The 17283-nt window shown below is 49.7% G+C and overlaps 1 protein-coding gene across 1 annotated transcript in view; it reads right to left on the bottom strand.

Moving 5' to 3' along the window:
* RNF213 (ring finger protein 213) overlaps positions 1–17283 on the bottom strand; it is a gene marked incomplete at its 3' end in the record, with an annotated part of 46337 nt that overhangs the window by 15328 nt on the left and 13726 nt on the right. Inside the window, exons 11-29 of the mRNA XM_025194741.1 lie at positions 15893–16105; positions 15049–15247; positions 14203–14258; positions 13656–13809; positions 12959–13114; positions 12352–12450; positions 10983–11105; positions 10192–10375; positions 9151–9324; positions 8720–8878; positions 7794–8392; positions 7093–7258; positions 6529–6746; positions 5786–5926; positions 5194–5355; positions 3550–4687; positions 2937–3127; positions 2607–2759; positions 24–1648 (exon numbers count right to left, since the gene is read on the bottom strand). Of these exons, the coding sequence (XP_025050526.1) occupies positions 24–1648; positions 2607–2759; positions 2937–3127; positions 3550–4687; positions 5194–5355; positions 5786–5926; positions 6529–6746; positions 7093–7258; positions 7794–8392; positions 8720–8878; positions 9151–9324; positions 10192–10375; positions 10983–11105; positions 12352–12450; positions 12959–13114; positions 13656–13809; positions 14203–14258; positions 15049–15247; positions 15893–16105 (5910 nt within the window). The remainder of the gene's footprint in view (positions 1–23; positions 1649–2606; positions 2760–2936; positions 3128–3549; positions 4688–5193; positions 5356–5785; positions 5927–6528; positions 6747–7092; positions 7259–7793; positions 8393–8719; positions 8879–9150; positions 9325–10191; positions 10376–10982; positions 11106–12351; positions 12451–12958; positions 13115–13655; positions 13810–14202; positions 14259–15048; positions 15248–15892; positions 16106–17283) is intronic.

Here is a 17283-nt window from a genome sequence, read left to right as displayed (position 1 = left end):
GCTGCTCCAGGTTTTACAGCAGGAGATCGCTGTGGTCGCAAAACCACTTGAACACTTCCACGCAGCGCTCTACGTCCCGGAGGCTGACGAAGCTGCACTCGTCAGCCCTCTCCCTCATGTAGCTCTGCGAGATGTAGAGCACCTCCGTGATGACCGTCAGTTCATCTTCTGTTGCCGGGACCGAGTCGGTGAGCCTCTGAACAATCTGCTGGATGTACATTTTCTCCGTCAGGTTGTTCAGCTGCCCAAAATCCCACACCAGAGGGATCATGCTGGGGGGGAGAGCGTGGACGCGGTACACGAGCTGCCTCAGTGGGATGGAGCCGAGCTTCTCTCTGGTCTCATCTGCTTTGACGCGGTAGCCGAGACCCGCTGACTCCAAGCGTTGAATCATCTCCTCTTTGTGCTTCCGGTAAGGGTTGCACGCGGCGATGATCTTCAGGCCCGAGTAGGGGTCCAGAGGCTTCCCTTCTACCGTACGGTCGCACAGCACCTCCTTGATGCTGCTAATGGCTTCAGTCGTGTTGGCTTCATCGAAGAACAGGATCGTGTCCAGCCCATAGAGCTCCTTATTGGTCTTGGCGACAGCCTCTGCTTCCCTGACCTTATCATAAATCATCGCTGCGCTGGTGCCTCCGTGGACTTTCACTAGTTTCATGTTCTCTGCGTTGAAGCCAACCTTGCGCAGCTCACACAGGAACTTGATAAGCCTGGTTTTCCCACAGCCTGTTTCTCCCATGATAATAACTGGGATGCCACATCTGAACCTCATCTCAATGGCCAGGATTTTGAGTACGTTGTCCGTCGTGAGCTCATAAGTTTCATCGGGGTCCATGGGCCACTCGATTCCCAAAACCATGCACAGTTTCCCTAGCTTCTCGTGTCTGGGCAACCGGTCAAAGTCCGTGTTGAAAGGAACCCGCTGAAGCAACAGCCCCTTGTACAGCTGGGAGGTCATGACGTTGCTTTTGAGGATATTGCCATTCACAGGACTGACGGCGTCAATGCCACCAGTGGCGTTGCCCTGAAGATGGAAGCCAATGAAGGTCATGGAGACGTGGTCTTCATTGAAGAATAAGTATGGATGGGGCTCCGATTCCCACTTCTTCCGAATGCGGAAAGGAAAGAGATCTGCTTCCGTGACACCCTCCAAGTCAAAGGTGGCTCGCCCTGAGCTCTGATCGGAGATGTTCAGAGAGGGGGTGGCAAAATCCCGGGCCATTAGGATCATGAAGGTCACCACAAAGCGTTTGAAACCCTGCAGAGTGTCGTGGACAAATTCAGGGTTACAAAAGACTGAAGCTTCACAGTCTTGCAACTGGATGTTCAGGAACCAGACGAAGTTCCTCAGCTCCGACCACGAGGGGTCCATCACGCCGCAGTGCACGAGAAACCGCTGCAGGCACTCCGCGGGACTCCCCTCGACAGAGCCCCTGTCATAGCTGAACAGATCCAGGTTGTCCCCAGAGTCGAATAGTGTCAGGTACTGGAAAGGTCTCTGGAAGGCCTCGCTGCAGAACTCCACTGGATCCATTCCTGGCTCCAGGGCATCCCGAGACGGGCTTCCCTGCGTCTCCATTTCCAGCACTTCTTTAGGAGACTTGCATGTGATCTTAGGGAAGACCTCCAGGAAACTGTACTTCAATCCCTGCAGAGGACAAGAATAAGCCATAGTAAAGGTGCAGCGTTATTTTTTTATTTTATTTTTTTTTTATTTTTTTTTACAGGGTTCCTTCCCCATCCTCCCGTGTGGCAGACGCAGCATTCGCGTGATGCCGGGGGGCAACTTGCTGCAGGTTTCCACAACCAGGCGTCTTAGAGACATGGGAGAAGGGGAAACAAGCAGAACAAACAAGTCCCTGCACTAGCCATTATCTCTGTCTACGGATTCTCCTCCCTGCAAGCTTGCTACCCCCTTCTTGTATCCTCCTGGACTGTTCAGGACCTTCCCCTGGAAAGATCCAGTTCTCCCGCTCCAGCCCTGCCCTGCTTTATTTTATTGCTTTCTACATCCAAACGCAAAGTCATCCAGGTTCTGCACCTCCCCCCAAATGTATGCATTTGTATCTCATTATGCAAATATTACGACAGAGCCAGTACAGCCAGCACCGAGCAACACTGACTGACGCCCGAGTCAAGGACATCCTGGGAGCAGTTGCAGTTGTGATATAAAAATGATGATGCCTCTAGCACTGCTCACTGGAGATGCACAAGGGATTGTCCTAAATTCAGATACAAAGTCTCCCTGGTCTAGTACTGGATAGCCTGCTGTATCTGCTCACACAACATGCCCTCTGAATCACACACACCTTGAATAAAGAAAAAAAATAGATCTTTCCTTGACAGCATCTGCCAGGGATGAGTCAGAGTCCACGCACATGCAGCTTTACCATCTCTTTCCCCTGGCAGAAACTGCTCTTACCATATTTCCTCATTATAAATATGCACCCTAATTTCCAGCAGCTGAATTTGGGGTTATAAAAAAGGTACATGGTGCATGAGAGAAGATATGGTATACCCCTATGAGCTCCATCAGTGTATCCAAGCACATACCCACACGCAGACAAGCAAAAGTAGGTAGAAATGGTGTAGCCAGAAACACGTACCAGCCTCGTGGGCTTCTTTGGCGCTGGATCCGTTTCAAGGATTTCAATGACATACAAGTGATGCGGCTGGCGTAGCCACATGTTCCCATCAGCGTCCGCCAGGTACCGCAGAACTAGCAGCTTGAAGAGGAACTCTGCAATCCCGCCTCGTACCTAAGTACATAGTCAAATTGGAAAGGGTCATCGAGGGCACGTATATTCCCCTCTTATGTTTTATGCTTAAGGATCCTCTGGTCAGAAGAACAACACCTCCTGGCAGAGTTTAGAAGACAGGAAGTCTGTAAAGACAACCGTCCCCTCCACGAAAGGGAGCAGCTGTGACGTACTCACCGAGGAGGTGATGTCAATATGGAATATCATGGGCTTTTGCTGGTGCTGCCGTCTCAGGAAAGGCAGGAGAGATCTCAGCACTTTGCTTTCATCTACTTGGGGTTCAATCAGCCTGATCGTTTCTAGACGTGCAGTCATGTCATAGCACTTTTCCAGTTTTTCGTGCAGCCTTTTCACATAGAGAGATTTTCCTGCGATGAGAAAAATACCCTGCAAGTTAGCTATAAGAACCAAAAAAAAGAGGGAGGATTGTTTAGATATCCTGCTTCTCCTGATGGGCCAGGTCCCCTCCCTTTTAACTCACGCATATCCCAAAGGAAAAGCTCTGGGAGGCACGAGGCTGGGTCACACTGGCTGCACAAGCCTGAATTACTTATAGTCCCTGGGGAGAAAAGCCGGGCTCCTGGCACCAGGCGGGGGTAGGGGGAAGCAGGGGCGAGGCAGAAGAGAGCAGTGACCAGAATCAGAAGCAGACCGTTCCTAAAGCCCCACGTGAGAAGCAGCAAGGAGCCCAGTGCGGCATCAAGGACGCATGCACGGCGCTTTCCTGCCTGCACTTCAGCCTTGGTGCTTTCATGCCCGAACAGACCCACTGTGACACCCAGCATCTTACCCACGCCGGCTCTCTTGGAGGACACGATCCTAACACACATGTTGTCCTTGAACACAGAGGCTGCTGACTTGGTAGGCTGGGCGACCACGAAGTGGCTCCTCAGATACTCCTGGATGTCCTTCAGCTCCTTCTGGGGGGTGGCGTGCACCTTGTACTGGCTGAAGGCAGAAGGGATGTAGCAGTGCTCCCTCTCGCAGTCGCACAGGATGACGAGGCAGTAGCCGTCCAGGTGGGACTGCTTGAGCAGGCGCTGGAACAGCTCCTCCGCTCTGCACCCGACGTCGTAGCTCAGCTTGTCGGCGTACAGCATGGCGTAGATCTTCCCGCGGTTGCCGGGCGTGAGGCACCGGCGCAGGAAGAGCCCCACCTGCTCCAGGCTGGTCTCAGGTGTGCATAGGAGCACTTCGTCGAAGGTGGGCAGGGGCTGGCCTGGGCTGCTCATGTAGATGGCCAGTGCCGAAGCCAGCACCTCGGCCCTAGGACAAGTGATGAGGTTGGGCCTGCCGGCCTGCAGGCACTGAGGGAGAGCTCGCTGAACATGCTGCTTCTCTTGATGGGCCAGATGGTCAAGGCAACTGCCCAGAGCATCCATGTCCAAGCAGTTTGGCAAGAAAGCACGCATGTCTTCCATGTAGGACCCCCAGACACGCTTCAGCTGGACAGGCAGGTCCTCCGTGGCCAACACTGCTGGCAAGTCCGGGAGGCTCGTGTGTGCGTGTCTGGATACCACCCATCTGCAAACCACGTCCACATCCCTCTCGGTGCAGTTTTGCTTCACAAATGAAAGCATCATCAAGGCTCTCTCGCTGGGCTTCCCTTTTGTGAGCTCCCCGCACAAGTAAACCAGCTGCTCTGCCGTGTAGTAGTTCAGGTAGAAATACCGGGAACGCTTTTCGGACACAAAGTCCTTCCACCGCACCAGGAAGCTCTCCATCGTCCTGCAGAGCTGCGGGAGCAGCGCTGTCACCTCTCCCCTCCCTACAAGCTTGGGGATGGCTTTCAAACAGAAATCCATGCTTGTGCATGCCTTGCTCCTGGGCGAGCAATACACGTAGGCGGCCCAGGCTCGGCAGAGCATGTTCCCTGCCGAGTACAGGTCTATAAAGGACTGCGCCAGTCTCTGGACACTGGAAAATACCTGTGGGGGACAGCACACAGAGCAGCCATTGTCAGAACTGTGCAGGGTCATCGGCACCCAGCTACCTGGTCCCTGAGCATCTAAAAAGAGCTCTGATGCTTGTGCAAGAGCTGAACTGGACTGAAGCTGGGCGAGTGGAAAGTCCTAACAGGGCTCACAGCTGCTCTTCAGCAACTCTCTGGGTGCCTGTGGTCCCAGACAGAGGCTGGCTGCTCTGCCGAGAGTCAACAAGCAGGCCAGGTGCGATGCGGCTGGCCAGGTGGGAATGAAAAGGCCAGGTGGCTTCACACAGGCCCAGGCAGGGCTACCTCCTACTAGGGAACAGAGGGTGGCAAAATCTTTCATAGCCCTTCATCAGTCCCCCCCCTCCCCACTATTTAAAGTGTAAGCAACTGTTTAAAAACAGCTGCTGGAGGGCTTGAGGCCAGCCCCGCCGCCAGCCAGGAACTCCTCTCCAGAGGCCAGGAAACATCTCGCATGCACAAAGGCAGCAGTGGGAACCTGACCTCTGAAAACTTGTCCACCTCCATGCTCTGGTCTCCCTTGCCCGACATCAGCATCAGCTTGTTCAGCAGTTCTCGCAGTTCCTCCAAGGAGTACTGCCGTATCTCGTCGCTGTCCCCGTGGCTCTCCGAGAGCTTCAGGCGCAGTACCGTGTCCAGAGACACCTGTCAGGGAACAGCAAATCACCATGAGCACAAGGAGACTTCATTTCCATGCTCATTTCTTTACACCGTGCACCTGAATGCTTGCGGTAGCTCTCCTCTCTGCTGGCTGTAACTAGGGGCAGGTAGGACAGCCAGGGTCAGCAATTACCCGAAGTCCGTGCCAGGCCCCAAAAGGCTCTGGGCAAGGTGGTGGAAGAGCAACAAGTATACCGGGATTCATCTAGAGGCTGAACGGTGCCTCAAAATAGTCTTCCCACCCTCAGGTCTTCCCCAAGCCGGTCCCGGAAATGGTTTGTGCACCAGAGACAGGATAAAACCATGCTCAATGTCATCTCCAAAACCCCGACTCCTTGCCCAGGGCAAGGAGAGCGTTTGCTTAGGGACGAAGCAGCCAGACAGGCGAGATGGACAGGGCAAGTAGAGGTTTCACCTTCTGGCCCTCCGGCGGGGCTCTGATGACGTACTCCCCGTGGTTGTTGATGTTGGTGGCTAGCGACAGAGAGGACAGCTCCACAGACCCGTGGCTCTCTTTCACGGTCTTCAGCCACTCCAGGTGCCGAGCAGAATCACGCTGCAGGGAGAAGGGGAAGGCGCAGTCCAAGTTACTGCCAGGAAACACTTCTCCTTATGTCCAGGGATTCAGGCAGCCAGATCCCACTGAACACTGGCACAGCCCAGAGCACCCTGCATGCCAGAGCTGCGTGTGGGGTCACCGAGGGGCACAGACCGAGCACCCCGGTTTCTGGGGGAAGGATCCTGGTTGCAGGCTCATGCTGAAGGCTGTCCTCACCTGACCCACGCACAACTGGGTCCCTGGTAAATCGTGGGAACATGAGCTGCATTGCTCCCACGCGTTCTTGGCTATGGAAGTGGGTGCACCTTAGTCGCACCAGCCAGGCCACAGCCCCAAGAGCATCTCGCAGCACAGCCAAGTGCCTGCACTGTGTGAAAGCCTCTTTCTCTACTAGGGTAGCCTGCAGCGAGTTAAGGAAAGACCAGGGTGGCTTTGTCTTAGCAAATTAAGTCTAGAACTGTAATGCTGGGGTTGTTGTTTGCAGTGCCCCTGTAGCCACACGCGGCACCTGAACCCTGCTCTCTCAATCAACCGTCTGGACCCATCGGAAAGCAGGAGGGCGACGATGTGAGCAGAGGGGTGGGCACGGCAGAACGCACCAGTTTCTTGGGAAGGTTCTCGTCACTCTCCAGGGCTTTCCCCAGCTTCTTCAGGCACTGCATGAAGTCATCGAACCCCGACTCCCGCTTCAGCTCGTACAGCAGGGAGGAGTAGCCAAGCACAGCGTCGTGGAAGCAGGCCACACGATCCACGTCCATGTCGTTCTCCCCCGCCGAGATGGAGGCCAGGTCCACGAACACCTTGAGCTCATTTACATCTGGGGGGAAATTCATCAAGTGGGTTTCCTGCAGGTGCATCTTCATCTTTGCTAATAAAAGGGTCCTGGCAGCCCCTTTAGTGGGACCTCTCACTTACATCAGCTTTACTGAGTAAGCCTCCCACTGACCCGAAAGGACTAGTCCTCAATTTTCTAGCACTGCAATTGCAGTGACACTACAGTAGAGAAGGAAATAGGAGAGCAGAAGTGACCCAAAAAGGCAGCTCCCTGTTACCAGGTGGGACTGATCTGCCCCAAATGCCAGTGAGACCGCATCCTCCCTTCCTCACCCCCGGGCTGACCCCTCCGGTTCCTAGCAGCAGAGAGAGGGCAACCTTGATTTTACCTTCCAAAGCCTCTTTGACCCAGTTGACAAAGTCCTTCCTGACTGTGAACTGCTCCAGGCACCTGCGAAGGGGCTCCCTGATCTCTTCCAGCAGCTGCTTGGCTTTCATGAGGTCGGGGCTGATGTAATCCAGCCTCTCTTCCTTTATAGATTCCAGCTGGTTGCGCTGCAAAGCAAGACGGCGCAAAGGAATTGAAAGAGCAGCCAGAGTAGGATCAAGGCTCCTATAATCCCTCCCCCATGGAAAAGATGCACAGCCATAGCATAGCTGCTCGTGCCTAACCTGATATTCAAGTTCCACATGCAAAAAACAGCCAAGTGTCTCTTCTAGATACTCTACATAAAGCAAAGGTACGTGCCAGGACCACACCATGGTGAATGCAATCAAAATATGTTGGTAGTCAATTCTGGCATAAGACACGGATATTCAGAACTGGCTACTAAACGCACAGAGAACTGTAGCTGTAGATTGATCCCACAGCATGTTAATGTTACTCTGCCGCTGGTTCGTTCCTTTGCTAATAGGACTGATAAATGGCTAGCCAGCTTTCCAAGGTGCTTGGATGCCTACGCAAAAGGGAATATCTCTAGGAGACTGGACGGCTTTATTGGGACCATTCACTAACAGGGCATCCTGACAAGCAAGGAGACGCTTGCTTTACATGGCCTTCCCGGGCAGCGTTTGAAGCACAAATACTTACAAAGTTCAGAATCTTGTGGATTTTGCTGAAGTCACCGGAGAGGTTTAAATCCTCTCTGATCTTCGCAATCACCACAGCAGAGTCCATAGCCAAGTCCAGCTCGTGGTATTGTTGGATCTGCCGAAGACGCAGCTCGATCCATTTTCTGTCACCTTGTTCCTGCAGTTTGCACATGAGCTGGAGGTCGGATTTCAGACCTTCGTAATGGTTCTTAAAGTCTCTGAAGACATCATCCACCTTTGCAAAGGTCAGCTCTCCCGATATCAGCTCACGATGAAGTTTCTGATATTCACGGTAGCAAGGAGAGAACAGAGAGTCGTACACTTCATTGAGGCGTAGCGTGGGGGTGGCTCCTTCATCCAGATCTTCTTGTTCCTCCATTTGCTCTTGCGCTGCCTTTTTCCAGCAGAACTGGAAGACGCTGCTCTCCTTGAAGGTGCACATAACCTCAGCCACCTCCCGCAGCTCTGGGCTCAGATTGTAATAGGTTTTTATGGGACCTCCGCCGGGAGAATCCAGTGTTCTCACGTCACAAACCTCATAGAGTCCTTTTGCGCCCAGATCCTCCTGAAGTTTCTCCTCCACATCAGCGGTATCCACTGAACACAAAAGCCAAGTCACAGCACAGAAATCCCAATGTCAGTCTGAAACCAGCTTTAGCCTATTCCCACTTCCAAGATCTCTTAACCAGACAATGAAACCCACAACCACTCAACACCCGCCTCATACAACCCTAGGAAGTCTGAGGTTAGCTAATGCTCCCCGCCTCAAGCTTTTCACTGAACTTTTTCCATCTCTGCCTCCATCCCCTCCCAGTCTTGCCCTTCCTTGCCTCATTGCCCACTGCTGCTGCAATGAAGTCAGTGCTAAAACAAAATCACCGCTGCAGGAGAATCTGCCCCCCTAGAGACTTCACTGGACAATACCTCTTATAACTGTCTGCACCATCCTGCACATGTCCAGGAGCGCTGTCACCCATTTCCTCTCTCTCTCTACAGATATCTTTTCCTCCCTCCTGAGCACCAGCATTTTTTCCAGGTCATGGTTCAGCTTTGTTCTTTCCAGGGATGGAAGATGCTTATGCTCTGAAATGAAAATGGATGATGGTTATTAAGAAAAGTACATCCCTGACCTCAGCACTCATGTAAATGGGAATAGGACTGGTCTATTCAACAGCTGTATCCTCAACACACTAGGCAACAACGGTGCCAACATGCAGCAACAGCAACCAATGTAAGCGAATGGAAGGTGCAATTCCACGTCGCCCCAACCATGCATTGCAGCAGGCCCACGTCCCATCCAGAAGAGTAACGCTCCCCTCTCCACCCTCCTTGAAGGCCCAGAGATGAACACTCACTCAGCTCCCATATGCAGAGAAATTGTTTCTTGTGCTTTAGAATGAGGTCTAAGCGCTTAACTAGTATCTCTCCACTCTTGATGTGTTCATCGATGTGCATGAAAACCGAGTCAGCCATGGCCATTAGCTGCTTGGCTTCACCAGTAAGTTGATCCAGGACCTGCCCATTGGCTCCTGTCAGAAAAAGCAGGTGGGTAAGTGTCGAATCACGCCTTCTGCCATCCGATTCTGGGCACGACACCGCTGGGATGTTTTGCCATCACCTTTCTCGGTGATGATTGGAAACAATCTCTGCTACGTGGCCAGGTGCCATGCTTCAGACTTGTGTCTTCAGCCTGCCCTTGAATCCAACAAACCTTTCGGGTAAGCCAGCCTGTCACTCCTAGTACCGTTATAAATCTAGATTACAAGAGCATACGGTGTGTCCCAGCAGAGAGGAGAGCCTTATTCTGCTGGGCATTGTACAGAGCAAATGTCTCTGCCCCAGAGATCTTACAGACAGTCTAACCAGACAGAACAGAAGAGGGGCAAGAAGGTACATCATGTACGACCAGAGCTGATGGCACAAAAGTCACATTAGCTGCAGGATTTTATTAGTTTAACACTCTTAAATGAGGTTTGCACACACAAAACATGGCAGATTTATAGGCCTTCCAGGTCAACAGGGCTGTAGGAGCATGGTGTAGCTCTGCCTTACTCTTCAGCAAGTCTCCTCTTCTCCCCATCATTTTGCAAACCCACTGTCAAGCATCTCCAAATGCACAGAGCTTTCCATTTTCCCATAGTTGCTGGGAGTCCCTTTTGCAGCATAAACAATAGTTTGGCTATGAAGGGAAAACAAAAATCCTTCACTTTTACCTGGTAAACATTCCCAAGTGAAGCTCTATATACCTTTCAAACTCCAGCAGCTGACCTAGTTCTTAAGAGCTATCACTGCCCCAGCCTGAGCTCCTTGCAAAGAAACGTTTCCTTCCCTGCACAGCAGCACATGCAGAGCTATCGCCCGTCACAGTTTCTCATACAAATTCAACACAAGCATACCATTGAAGTTGAAAAGATGCTTGATGTCTGGCCACGTAAGCAAATGAAGTAGGACTTCATCGAAGTCATCCACAGGCCTTCCATTTTTGTCAGGGATCCAGGATTTTGTGATCACTGCTGACACGAGCTTACCAAATTTGCTCAGGTTGTAAGATGACACCATGTCCAAGAGGTTTTTCTGAGACTGTAAAGCAAAGAACATGGGTGAGGTAGGGATTACAGCAATGCTCGTTTTGTATGCGCACTGATGTCATAAGGGTCTTTTTGCTATCCACCAGGATTTCAAAGCCAAAAATCCAGTTCAATCTTATTCGAGCAGGCATGCTCTAAAATAATGGAGACCTGGGGCATTTCTAAAATCAACCTTTACACCAATAATAATGTAAAGTAGCTGGCATCGACTCTACGGAAGGTAGTAAGCATCACTGAAGAAAGTTAAGTATTTCTTCCTTGATCTCTATGTAAATTCCCAATTCCCGACATTCTGGTTTGAAAAAAACCCAGAACACAACCGAATTGTTCAAGGCACACCAAAAATTTTTTTAAAAAGCCAACATGCAATTGTCTGCAGTTTATAAAATACAGGTCTCCTGTGAAGGTTAACAGATCACATCTCTGCCAGAAGGTCGAATGTTCGACTCTTAGATGGGAAAGGGTGGAGATAAAGTGGAAAGTCTGTTTCTGGATGGTCAAAGACTCAGGATCATTACTTCTCCCCTTGCAACCAGGAGGGGTGGAAAGGTATAAAGACCACTTCAGATGGGGTTTCTACTCAAAGGAGCACAGATTACCTGGCACGCCATGTTAACAGCTTCTATAGCACAGTTCTCAAAGGACTTCCCGATGTAAGAGTCTAGCTTGTTGAACTCATCGTGATGGGCGCAGTAGGCTTTGATCAGTTGAACTGGAGGTTCCTATTGAAAAAGTGATAAAGAGTTATTTTTCTAAAAGAATAACCAAGGGAGGGGCATGTTTTTAACAAGAAATTAAGAATGGGGGAAAAAAATAAAATGAAATGAAAAATCAGGTTGGGGGTTTTTTTGACCTTTATGCTGTCACTTCAATGGCCCAAACTTGGCACATGACTATTGACAACACAAGAGAAGCCACTGGGAAGACAAGAGAAGAAAGGAAAGTCTGCTAATCAGTCATTTTCTCTCTGCAGTTCCCACCTCCTCTAGTCCGTGGGACCGGGAAGCACCAACCAGCGAGTCAAAGGTGCAACGCTCAGAAGTCTCAGTTCTGTACAGCTTGGGTCCTTGGGCCGTTTAAGGAGCAGTGCCTGGAATAAGCACCTTCCCAAGAAAACATGGCACAGAGGATGATGACGTTTCCTGGGTGCGCTGGTCCCCAGTACCCTTCAGGGTTTGCTTGTTAGACATCTGCCACGTGCAACACTTTACATGTGGGCCCAGAAAGCCTTGAATACCGCAAACCCCCTGCATCTTCCACGAAAGGAATTGGATGAGGATAGATGGCTATTTTAGTGCCTGCCCTATGCATTTTAAGCATCGTACAGCATATGGACAACTCGGGTGCACCACACCCTTCCCTCGCTCTGCTTTGGCTATAAACACGGGGGTGTTAGCCAAGCCTCTCAAAGGTCCGGAAAAAGCTGAAGGCCTCTAGCGGTAAGAGTAGGAAGGAAGTATAAAATGCACGGTCCTTGAACCCAGCTAGGGGAATCTGAGAGGGTCTGTTTGCCGTCTCCCTGGTGGAAGAGCCTAAAAGTCATTGCCTGTCACAGGAGAGCTTGCTGCTGCTGCCTAGCTGCACTAGCAGCAAACCTTCACAGCAAGATAAAAGCAGCTGCTTGAACAGACTGGCCCCAATGGAAAGAGAAGAGGTGGAAAACTAAAAATCAAGCCCTACAGTCTAGGAGAGGCTCTGAAGCAGCAAGTTGTTTTATAAAAAGGAGGGCTGGGACTTTTGCCACCACAAAAAGCTGTTTAATCATGGAATGAGTGGTCCATCTCCTACTGAAGTTAATGGGAGTCTTTCTTCTGATTTCAATAGCAGCTGAATGAACCTCCACTACTGTTTCTCTCCCACAGAAACTTCCATTGGTGCAAAAATCGTTTAAGAATAAAATTATTGCGAGAGAGAAATGCACCCACTTTAAATCGATCCACAAGATGCACATATGCAGGAGGTTGGTACCTTTTTAATCTTCCCTTCCAGGTCAGAAACTAGAGTTTTCTTCCACGTCTCAGTGAACTGTTCATCAGGAAAGGTTATCTTCACAAACTGATCCCAGACCTAAGGAGAGAGGAAGACTTGGAATGGTGCTACACACAAATAAATGCTCTTGATGCATCATTCAAAACACACATACAGTGGCATGCACACAGTGCAAGAAAGGGTTTTATTTCTGTCATCCTGATTCACTCTGGGAGACATGCCAGAAGTTCAGATGGGGCACGCCGCACCCACCAGCTAAACGTATTTCTAGAACAGATTATTCCAGTCCATGGAATCCGAATTTAAAGGAGGATGTGGGTGACCCAGTCCACGTCAGAAAATGAAGACAGAAAAAAGTCACTAGAGAGGGGACAAGTGTCCTGGACAGCGGTATAATCTGTAGAGCCCAGCTAGCATCAATACCAACCCTTTTCAATATTTAGGCACCCAACATAGCAGCCGTTTTCTTTGCAAGTAAGGTCGGAATAGAAAAAACCAAGGACAAAAGTTGGGGAAAGGCTGGAGACTCTGGCAGTCATTAAAATCGGAAGCTTTTTCCCCAGCTACGCAACTCAAGAATACATACCTGCAGCTCGTTATGGAGAGCGGCCCCATACGCACTGTAGTACGGCTTGCTTAAACAATCTCGAAGCCACTTTCTTGTCTGGCTCAGGAGATTGTTCAGGGTATCCATCACTGATATACTCCGATGACTTCCACTTGTTGAAGCATCTTTTGAAACCTAATGTTACATTAAGGGAAACAAAGCCAACAGCACAGAAATAATAAATACCTCCGCGGTCACAAGGCCTTGGAGAGATTTCAGAAACCTTAGGAGAGGGACCAGGAGCTCCTGTTTTGGCTGCACCCCCGCACACACCAATCCCTGGGCAGAAGGACCACAGGCAGTGCCATGACAAGGAGATCGGTAGGGGCTCGCTCTGTGGCCGCGAACACCTGCAACTGACCCGGGAGCCAGCTTTTTTGCGCATGCAAGTCTCCTACGTCTAATAAAACTTTTTTACAGAAAAAAATGCACCATGGAAGCTCAGATCTAGGTCTCAGTTATATTTGCAACAGAATGTATTTTTAATATAACAAGCCACGCAAGTGAAGCACAGCTGAATGAAGCTGGAGATCAATCACTGTTAGTAGTCTTACAGTATTTGCCTGGCACAATGCAGGAAGGGAGATAAGCAGCTAGAATGAAACTCAGGGAACTACAGAAGCAAGCGCATCCCTGACACTGAATAATGAATGCTACTAATTATGCAAATACCTACCTCCAAGGATGTAAGGCCACTAGCTCTGGAAACAATCACAGCTGCTGCAGCAGTAAGTCCAGGATAATAACTGGACTTGGTTTTTTTGCAGACGACGTCATAGAGTTTAGAGCAGACAATCAAGCAGGCCTCCAAGACGTCTTGTGGTAGGGGTCTAGAGCAAAATAAAAACGCACCCAGTTCTTTCAAAGTCTAAACACTTCAATGACTTCAGAGAAAGCGTAAAGTTCAGTAAGATCAGGGGGGTAAAGGAGGATTCGCGGTATACAGAATTGCCCTTGAGGCATCTCAAAAACAGCAGAACAATTTAGGACCCACTATGGAAATGAATTGCATCTATCCATCACAATGAAAATATATTTTACACAATGAACGAACACAACAAGCTTTGCTCCTTTCACCGAACACTTCCTTTTCCTCGGCTGCCATTGAGAGCCAAGCTTTTAGCGGGCTAGCACGCCCTGCAGACCCAGCGAGGGGTTAGCTCGAACCACAGGCAAAAGCATGTTTCAGCACATGAGAAAATTAGATTTAGGACTTCATTTACCTTTTCTGGTGACCATCCAGAAGCTCTGTCAGCTTGCTTAGGAGATTCCCTATTGACTGAGAAAGAAGGAGAAAAAGCTTTAAACAAACCACAAAAAAATAAAGAATGCAGAATAAAAAGGTCATGTTCACCCAAGAACCTTTACCTTAGTTTGTAGCCAAGTAGATATAGATATGCACAGGCACCCACCATCTAAGGCAGGGTCAGATTTGTATACACCCTTTGCTATGGCAAACAGCGAGAAACAACTTCCTTTTAGGAAAGGAAACTGAAGTACAAAAATGCAAAACAAGACTGAAATCATTTATTTAAAGTCAAGTCTTCTGCTTATTGACTTAAACTCATGATTGGAATTTGGAGTTAAGTCAATACTCCTGAAAAGAGCTACTTAAAGCTGCTGAAATATTTTCCAATTATATGGTTATGAATTATGAAGAGAAAATAAAATGGCTGGAAGGAAAAAACTACCATCCTCATTTGTCAAATACCATATTTATTGGCATACACACACACGTCCCCCCCTATTTTGCAGCCCTGAACACTTTTGAGCTTTTTTCAGAATTGCAGATTTACCCGAGATGAGTCTTCCGCAGCAACTAGGGTTTCAGCTTTTGATTAAGCAGGAAAGGGAGGGTAAGCGGGCTGAAGTTTAGGTTCCATCCCTTTTCTGTGTGCTTTTTCTTACATGGTGCTCTATTTGGGGGGGGATGCGGTATGCCAGAAAACATGGTATTAGTAAGATGCGTTTCCTACAGCAACAGTGTACAATCGCCTTCACTTGGTAATGACTATTGTAGGTAGTACCGATTAGGAGACAAAGATTTAGATTACTTAGCAGAGACAAACCTCAATTGAGGTGTACGTAATGTAGCTGCTTTGTAGTTGGTGGTAAATTCCTACAAGAGCATCCAACAACTGCACAGGTAAACGGGTCAGAAACTCTCCCAAGACATCCAGGGGCAGCAAGCAGAACCAGGAACGGCCTAGCATCTCGTCTGTTCTCAACAGGTATGCCTTTCTTTCCATGAGCTTCAGCAGCTGGTTCCTGCAGAGCAGAAAACATCAGAAACGTTAGACCCCCACACAGGAGACACGGGAAGCACGCAGAAGAGACCCACCCACCCCCTCTCGCTCCACCCAGAGACACTTCAGTCATTCATTGACATGCACATGTGGGTATGCATACGATGCACAGTCTCTTCTTTAAAAAAGTTCAATGGACACAAAATGCAAGAGGAAGGTGTAGGCAGACGAGGTTCTTTGGGTAAATGTGGTATCTTTTATTAGACCAACTAAATAGTTGGAAAAGGTTTTCAGGCACAAAACACCAGCCCTATAACCAACAGAGGAAGATGTTGCATTTTCTAGGTCCTTCTGTAGTGAATTTATAGAAAGGAGATGGTTGAACCAACACATTTTATTCTGTTCTCCCAATGATGAGAAAAGCCCCCCCCCCACTCCCTAGGGTGACCCACATGGGCACCCAGTGTGACAAGTCTGATTCTCGCCTCCCCACAGAGCAACGTTTAAGTTCACAGACTTCACCCTGAAAAATTTGCAAACTTGAGTAGTACATTGAGCAGCAGGACTGTCAGACACTCGGATATTGTCAGGGCCGCCAAAACGGGGCTGGGAACAAGAACCCCTGCAAATATTCAGGCTTGAGCTATTCACAAATAACTTAACTTACCCCTGATAAGACGTGCTGTTTTTGAAGTCATTGAATGCCAGACCTTCTAGCCCTGCCCAGTCCTCTTCAGATTTCTGGTGAGAGTCTGCTCCGGAGCGTCTGACAGGGTCGAAAGGATGAGCGAAGAAATGCAGAAGAGGAAGGATCCACACCCACTGACCCACTTGACTTTCCATGCATCTCTCGCACATATGGATCAGGTATTGCTTCATGCTGCAATGGATAAGAAAGACGCCCAAAGTGACGGACGGAGAGTTAGGGAAGTCTGGAAAGGGAAATAAAAATGGTGCACTTGGCCTCTTGGACAAATGTGCACCTGGGAACGTGGCTCTAGAAATCATGGGAAAATAGGGCTCAGGAAGCCATCTAGTCCAAGCCTCTGCTCAAGGCAGGATCACCCGCTATTAACCCACCCAGTCACATGTTCTTCCAACCTGCGTAAACACTCCCAAGGATGGGGACTCCACAACCTCTCTGGGTAGCCTGCTCCAATTCTCAATCGAGTTCTTCCTCATAACCCAACTAAAGCTCCCGTGGTTCAGCATGGGCTTGGCAATGCTACGCTCGCTAGCACCACTACCAAGAGACCTGGGGTCACAACTGACCACAAGATGAGCATGAGCCACCAATGCGATGTCGCAGCCGGCAATGCAAATAAAATCCTGGCTTGCATCAACCGATGCATTCCTAGCAAGACCCAGGATGTCATCCTCCCGCTTTACTCGGCCTTGGCGAGGCCACAGCTGGAGTAGTGCATCCAGTTCCGGGCTCCACTATTGAGGAAGGACGTGGAGAAGCTCGAGAGAGTCCAGAGGAGCCACATGCGTGATCAGAGGGCAGGAGAGCAGGTCTTATGAGGAGAGGCTGAGAGCCCTGGGACTCGTCAGCCTGGAGAAGTGCAGGCTCGGGGGGACCTGGTGGCTGCCTACAAGTACATCGGGGGTGTCACAACCCAAAGGGTGTGATTTTTGTTTTTGTGCGCTTCAGCACTGCTAAATTGTTCCCGCTAAATTATCGCTTCGTTGCACGGTGGAGTTTTCTGCTGCAAAAGAGAACCCCGGTGCAAGGGAGAATTTCCCGCCGATTTGAAGCTTTCTTTGCAGGGTGCATTTCTTTGTTGCAGCACAGAAATGCTCGTTGCAAAGAGTTCCCGCCATTTGTATGCTAATTCGAGTCCCATTATTGGCCAGTTCTAAATTATTCACACGTGGCGGCTAGTGATTGGCTTGCTAGCCGTATAAAAGGCTTGAGTGGTTTCCGCCCAAGTTGGAGGACTCCACGAACAAGGGACGAAGAGACTTCATGCTGTGTGAAGATCTCTAAGCGCTGTGGATCCTTACGGACCCAGTGCATTTCAAGCAGGCAACGGAGGTCTGATCAACCTCTAGCCT

This window comes from Alligator sinensis, unplaced genomic scaffold, assembly GCF_000455745.1.
Source record: "Alligator sinensis unplaced genomic scaffold, ASM45574v1 scaffold2241_1, whole genome shotgun sequence".
Lineage (NCBI taxonomy): Eukaryota > Metazoa > Chordata > Crocodylia > Alligatoridae > Alligator > Alligator sinensis.
This window is presented reverse-complemented; position numbering and strand designations above follow the sequence as displayed.